We start from the raw sequence: 7,483 nt of genomic DNA, 5'->3' as shown, positions 1-7,483 counted from the left end.
CCTTACTAGGCCACGTGCCCTCGGCATTGGGAGGGTGTCCCCATGCCGATGGGGACAAGGGCCTCTTCCCCACAACCCTGACCCGGTGGTTGTGGGGGTCTGCGGGCAAGGGGGCTTATTTGCATGGGGTACCACTTTAAATAAGGGGGCACCCAGATGCTGCCCCCCATGTGAATGAGTAAGGGGTACTTGTACCCCTACTCATTCACTAAAGGGTTAAATCAAATAGTTAGTAAAAAGTCCAGACTTTTGACAAAATCCTTTAATTGAAAAAAAAACAGTCAATTTTTGAGTATTCCTTTAATACAATTTTTTTTTTAAAAATGGCTCCATCGATGTAATCCAGAGTCAATCAGGATGCAGGACCCCCGCCAACCCACCGAAATAAAAAAAGTCCCGCCGCAGGACGCCCGTCCGATCCCGACGAAAACTAGCGGCAAATAAATTACATTTAGTCCGAATGTCAACAGATGGGCGGAGCGAGCCATGACATCACGGCTTGCTCTGCCCATTTGACATTCCCAGCTGTCAAATGCTACATATTGCATGTATACATATCAAATGCTACCATGATTAAAAGTTCAGAGTCAATAGTGTAGTGGATAGCATGCAGGTTTACCATTGGCAAGGTTGCAGGTTCTAATCCAGGGCAGGGTGAGTAATAGATAACATTTTTTTTTCTTTGCTTTTGAATTGGCATTCTCCTAACATTCCTACCAGACCTAAAGGGTCTGGTATGAATTGGGGGGGTACACATTTTTGTTGTTGTTTCAAAACGAAACTAAAAAATTTTTTTTTCTTTGTTTCAAAACGAAACTAAACTAAACAAATTTTTTGCTGGTGCACATGTCTACGGGGGAAAATGTACACGTCTAGCCCATCCATGTGGGACTAAAGAGGTGGCCTATCACTAGGAAAATAACAGATTGCTGTTTTGATTATCATCGTTGCTCAGTATGAACATAGACTGAACAGTTCTTTTTGGACATATCGATGCCTTCTAAGAAAGGAAAGCAAATCAATTTTTTTCTCTCTTCCTTAGACTTTTTGTTATTTTGGACTTATATATTGGAGCAGAGGGATACTGTTATTGTGTCACCTCAGCTAACCACTTTCTGATGCACTTGTTTATTGTTATACCACTTATATGTTCTACACCAGTATAAGATTTGTAGCACTCTTGCATCAATTGGAGTGATAGCACGGATTCGTATTATTGTATCCACATTCGCACACCTATTGGGGTTAGGGCACAGACGGCAAGATTTATATACAATTTGATTCCACATGTGTTTAGTTTTACAATTTAGGGTTTGTTGTACAGAGACATTATCCATTTGACTTCACTCATGTTCACCTGTTGAGGTGATTTTCATTCATTTATTTATTCACATTCAGACTGAGCGCAACATATTAGCAGCACTATAAAGTTACAAACCGTTCCTAAGCCAAAAGTAAAGTGTTTGATTTCCTTGTAGCAATCACAGATTACTGCTATATAATATATTATTTGTAACACAATATACAAAAACTATTTGTTAATAAAATATGATGTATTGATATATTTTTTTATATAATTTTTTTTTAAAGAAAAAAGTATGCTCAAAATGTCTCTTGAAGTAATATTAATGGCAATGCCCACTGTACTGCTGTGTGATCATGGGTGCGGACATGGGGGGCCTTTACATAGGGGTGATAGAATTGGTTGGATACCTTAGATACTTTACATTTGTGTGGCCTGGCCCCCTTTAAAACTGACTACAGCTGAAGAAGCTTTGGAATGTACCTTCACAGCTGAAGGCTGGAAAAGGGTTAATCCTTTCATTTTGAAGGTTCAATTGGGACTTCCTGAGAGGAAGTGACACATTCTCTGCATATTGATGGTTTTCTGAGGTTTTTTCCCCTATGCGCATGCGCTTCAAGCCTCTTTTTGCGCGGATGTGCGTGCAATGCGCGGATGCGCGTGATATGCGTGCAAACGGCCCCTACGCCGGACGTGACGTCATAATTGAAGTTTTGGCATCCGGCTAGGAGAGATATAAGAGGGGATGGGGGTTTTGACACTCTCAGGTGGTTGGAGCTCAGTAGAAGGTAAAGAAAAGAGAACTGGCTACTTTTGTAGTAAGAGACAAACTTATGGATACTTTTTTTGTTTCAGATGCACCTTTGTGAAAAGGCCTTATAGGTCTATCTACCTTTCCTTTTAAGGATGTGTCGTTATCTCAGACTGTAATACCGAAATGCCTCATTGGTTTTACTTGTGTTTGGAGCCCAAGTTATTGGCTATAGAATGTACACCAGTGATGGAAATGGATAATGTCAGGTAACACGATAAACCATATTTATTTGTACCCACTTGGGAAGATTCCCTGATAATCTCTTAAAGAGTGTTCATTGTTCTTTCATAGGTGTGATTTATTCAATACTAAGAAGATTTTCTGAGATGTTCTCACCCAAAAGAAAATCTGGCCTCTTTTGAAAGCTCTCTCACTTTGTAGTTTGCTGCTTTGACTTGGGGGTTTTCTTGCTCTCTGCCCCATTTCTATTGATCCCTCCCCGTCTGCGCCCATTATTGAGTGTTGGTCAGTGGTGGATCCAGCCATCTTTACAGACTTTTGTAAGTTTATTGAATTAAACAAACTGCACTAAGTATTCAAATGCATTTGCATAGGAAAACTATGAACTCTTTGTAAATAAAAAATATGATTTTCTTGTAGAAAGACAGGAGCCTTGTTCCTGAAGAAGATCGCTGTGAAACGCGTTGAAATCTGTTTTCCTCCCACGGGACTACAAATTAAATTAGGAAGCTGATATTCAGCAAATTGCAACAAGTATTGTAATATAGATAAAAATGTGGGAGGATGCGGCTACATCCTGTGGTCTTTTGTAGGCTATTCTGTTTGTCTTTCTTTTTTTTTTAAAAACATGCATTTTAAAAATATATTTATAAATAAAAATTGTTATACTTTATATAAAAACTAAATATGTTTCGTGTGATCTTTGAAGTACCTTAATAGTCCAAATTCCTTTCTTTCCTTTTCTATGATACCTGTCTTGCATGTTATAACATTTTCACTCATTAAAGTCTTCTACACTAGAGAGGCGCACTGTTTTTCCTGTTTCCTGTATGATAGACCTCAGACACCCTGACTATTTCAAGTGCTGCCTAGTTGTGAGAAGCTCTGATGTCTACACACACCTTTGGACGATGAACTTTGGTGCCTGTGACTTTGCTGTTAGAATATCTGATAAGGATTGTCTACAGTAATTATATCTGCTTATACAGGCCAGGCATAGAGATCTCAGCAAGTGATAAATCACTAATACAACAATCGGAGTCAGAATAGCCAAAATCACATAAACTGAAAATCTTGTTTTATTAAGTGTCAACATGAAATGCTGTATAACACTATTTTGTTTTAAAACAGGTGATGCACTCTTTTAAAAGATCCAATTCTGGCATTTAGAGCTCCCCATTCAGAGTATTTCTTGTATTCTCCAGGTCTCAGGTAGTACTGACGTCCTCTGTAGTTGGGTTCTTCATAAAACATCCAATGTCCATCATGTACGTTACAAGAATTAATGTCATGGTAGCGAAATCTGTCATAGACATGGGGGCAGTCCTCTGCAAATTCCATCATCTGGCCTTTGAAGTCTCCCTTCTCATAAATTCTTAGTTTAAATGGACCACGGTGCTTAAAAAAAGAGAAAAGCAAAATAGGTATGAACATAACTTTATTTAATCATTTATATAACATTAGTCAACGTCTATGTATTTAACCTATGCAAACAAAGCAAGGAATTAATGTGTGGATTTGGTGGTGTGCCTTTAGGAATTTGTAGTCCAAAATATCCAAACATAAAAGTACTGTTGTTCTCACAAGAAAATATTAGGAAAGGCTGTGATAATGTACAGCAGCTCTAGCCAGGCTGACTATCAGAGAGAAGGAAATCAGAAATGCTGTGACTAGTTCTGTCACTGCCAGCTTAAGGCCTCACACTAACAACTGGAAAACAGTCAGCATGATCCCACACATAATGACCACATAGGGTTTGTTTACAAGAAAATCCCAACTGTCACTGTGCCTCTTTATCTGTGCACTCCCTGTAATTGTAGAAGAGTAGTATTATTGTTACTATTATTATACAGGATTTATATAGCGCCAACAGTTTGCACAGCACTTTTCAATATAAGGAAGACATTACAATGCAATTCAAGACAAGGTGGTAAGGAGGGCCCTGCCCTTGAGGGCTTACAATCTAAAAGGGAGGGGCAAGTGATACATGAGCTGTGTGGGGATGAATTGTTTGAGAACGTGATGGTTAAGTGGTTAGGCTGAGGTGCGATAGGCTTCCCTGAAGAGATGAGTCTTTAGGGATCACCTAAAGGCAGTCAGAGTGGGAGATAGATGGACAGGTTGGGGTAAAGAGTTCCAGAGGATGGGAGAGACTCTAGAGAAGTCCTGGAGGTGAGCATGGGACGAGGGAGCTGGAAAGCAGGAGGTCTTTGGAAGAGAGGAAGGGACGGTTAGGGTGATATTTTGAGATGAGGTTTGAGATATATCCAGGGGCAGATAGCTTTGTAAGTGGTTGTTAATATTTTTAATTTTATGCTTTGGGCTATTGGAAGCCTATGCAGGGATTGGCAGAGGGGGGTTGCAGATACTGAGCGGTTGGTTAGGTGGATGAGTCTAGCAGCTGCATTCATGATAGACTGCAGGGGGGGTAGCCTATGTATAGGTTGGATAATGACAAACGAGTTGCAATAGTCGGGACGAGATATAACAAGTGAGTGGATGAGTAATTTTGCAGTTTCATTGGTGAGGAAGGGGTGTATTTTGGAGATGTTATGATGGTGGCAGGATTTGGATAGGGATTGGATGTGGGGCGGAAAGGTGAGGTCCGTGTTCAGGATGACACCTAGCACCTTCGCATGGGGGGCGAGATGGATAGTTGTGTTATCAATCTCAAGGGAAAGGTTGGAGGAAGGTGCACGAGCTGGAGGAAATATCATGAGCTCAGTTTTTGAAAGGTTGAGGTTTAAGAAGTGTTGTGACATCCAGACTGATATGTCAGTTAGTGGATTAATGAAAGAAATACAATGTGTAAAAACATATTTTGTATTGTTTTAAAATGTAATAAAACATTGTTGTGTATAAAATAACCAAAACATTTTTTTAAATATTTTTGTTCACTTGCCTGCTTTTAAAAACATCATAGTATTATTTATTAGAATAGTGTACATATATAGCCTTATATGTCCTTTGTGTGTAAACCGTATAGGTATGCATATTTATAGAGTTATTCAAGTTACCTGAAGCATGCTGATGCTGCTAAACTTTTGTCTGAAATGGTCATAATGGCACCAGGACAGATTCAGCACAATACTGGAAGGAAAGTTAAGCAATATACATTTTGGCTGGGCACACACCTTACAACCATCGCAAGACTTTTGGCTTGCGATGGTTGTAAGGTCATTTAAAAAACGTACGATCTGCCTATCTTGGACAGGCAGATCGTACTTGCGATGATCGCAAGCCCACCCCGCTGAGGGGCGGGCTTCCAACGACCGCAATGCTGAAGGGCAGTGTGCGCTTGCGCACACCGGCCCGTGCGGCTTTTATCTTGCGAACATGCCACAAACCAGCCGAACATCGTACGATGTTCAGCTGGTTTTCGAACATGTTCCTAAGGTAAAAGTCATGCAACCTTACAGTAGCAGAGGTCGCACGGCTCCCGCGATTATCGTACGATTATTGTAAGGTGTGTGGGCACCTTAAGTCTTTAAAATATAACACTACACTGTAAATACCTGAGGTGTCAGGCGGCAGGATTTGATGGAGTCATTGAAACCATTCCACTGGTTGAAATCAGGATATTCTCCTCTCCATAGATAATACTGGTGTCCTCTGTAGTTTGGATGTTCATAAAGAATCCAGTTTCCACTCTCTACACGGATTGAGTTGCAGTGGTTAAAGTAAGAGGACATATCAGTACAGTCAGAGCTGCATTCATAGCATCGGCCCTGAAAGTTCCTGTCCTCATAGAAAAATATCTGTAAAAAGATGCGCAACTATTAACTATGCTATACATAAAAATTAAAATGAAATTTAACTTCTAAACTAATAAACAAACATTTTAGTTCTTTAAAAAAATTCAAGTATTGTACATTTATTGCTGTAGAAACTCACAACCCCATTTAAATAACATAAGAAAATGCTGTGAATTTAGCTATATTGGTAAATAAGAAATCATCTTACATTTGTCTAACTACACTCTCTCTCTCTCTTCGTGATTGGGTGCGCAGTCATGCTGGAACAGGAAGGGGCCATCCCCAAACTGTTCCCACAAAGTTGGGAGCAGGAAATTGTCCAAAATGTCTTGGTATGCTGATGCCTTAAGAGTTCCCTTCACTGGAACTAAGGGAGCAAGCCCAACCCCTGAAAAACAACCCCACACCATAATCCCCCCTCCACCAAACTCTACACTTGGCACAATGCAGTCAGGCAAGTACCGTTCTCCTGGCAACCACCAAACCCAGACACATCCATCAGATTGCCAGACAGAGAAGCGTGATTCGTCACTCCAGAGAACACATCTCCACTTTTCTAGAGTCCAGTGGCGGAGTGCTTTACACCACAGCATCCGACGCTTTGCATTGCACTTGGTGATGTAAGTCTTAGATGCAGCTGCTCCGCCATGGAAACCCATCCCATGATGCTCTCTACTCACTGTTGTTGTGCCAATCTGAAAGCAACACAACGTTTGGAGATCTGTAGCTATTGACTCTGTAGCTATCTGTAGCCATTGACTCTGCAGACAGTTGTCGACTTCTGCGCACTTCAGCATGCGCTGACCGCGCTCTGTCATTTTACGTGGCCTACCACTTTGTGGCTGAGTTGCTGTTGTTCCCAGTTGCTTCCACAGGTGACCGTGGAATATTTAGTAGCAAGGAAATTTCACGGATGGACTTATTGCACAGGTGGCAACGTATCACGGTACCAAGCTTGAATTCACTGAGCTCCTGAGAGCAAACTATTCTTTTACAAATGTTTGTAGAAGCAGTCTGCATGCCTAGGTGCTTGATTTTATACACCTGTGGCCATTGAGGCAATTGGAACACCTGAAATATATATATATATATATATGTGTGTGTAGTATATATATCTCTGAGCTCGGTACAGTATATTATGTCCTGAAAAAATACAGGTGCTACAAGGAGTTAGACTGTAAGTTTCATTACAAATTATATTTTATGCAGTTAAAAATGAAACCTAAAAAAAAAAAAAAATGAAACCATCAGCTTTGATATTAGTTTTTTTTCTAGTAAAAACATATATTAATATATTAATTTTCTGTAAAAAAATATATAGTCTATATTATTTTCTCAATCATATATTTTTTTGGCTACCATTATGTTCAGGAGAAATAATGAAATTCCCATTAACTAGCCAATAACAAATGAGCCACTCACCTTTCCCAT

At 40.0% G+C, this 7,483-nt stretch overlaps 1 protein-coding gene across 1 annotated transcript; it reads right to left on the bottom strand.

Annotated features, from left to right (window-relative positions):
* Positions 1-3,419: 3,419 nt before the first annotated feature.
* On the bottom strand, positions 3,420-7,483 carry LOC108790181 (gamma-crystallin-3-like). The gene is made up of 3 exons (XM_018560391.1): positions 7,475-7,483; positions 5,813-6,055; positions 3,420-3,695 (listed from the first exon to the last, which is right to left on the bottom strand). Exons 1-3 carry the CDS (start codon positions 7,481-7,483, stop codon positions 3,420-3,422), a joined length of 528 nt encoding a protein of 175 aa, XP_018415893.1.

This window comes from Nanorana parkeri, unplaced genomic scaffold (assembly GCF_000935625.1).
Source record: "Nanorana parkeri isolate BGI_ZX_2015 unplaced genomic scaffold, ASM93562v1 scaffold453, whole genome shotgun sequence".
NCBI lineage: Eukaryota > Metazoa > Chordata > Amphibia > Anura > Dicroglossidae > Nanorana > Nanorana parkeri.
This window is presented reverse-complemented; position numbering and strand designations above follow the sequence as displayed.

What these genes read in the sequence shown, in the direction of transcription:
- LOC108790181 (XM_018560391.1), bottom strand. An exon ending in CCTGCCGCCTGACACCTCAG is followed by an intron (nt 3,696 to 5,812) that starts GTATTTACAGTG and finishes TCTTTTTTTAAG; the next exon opens with CACCGTGGTCCATTTAAACT.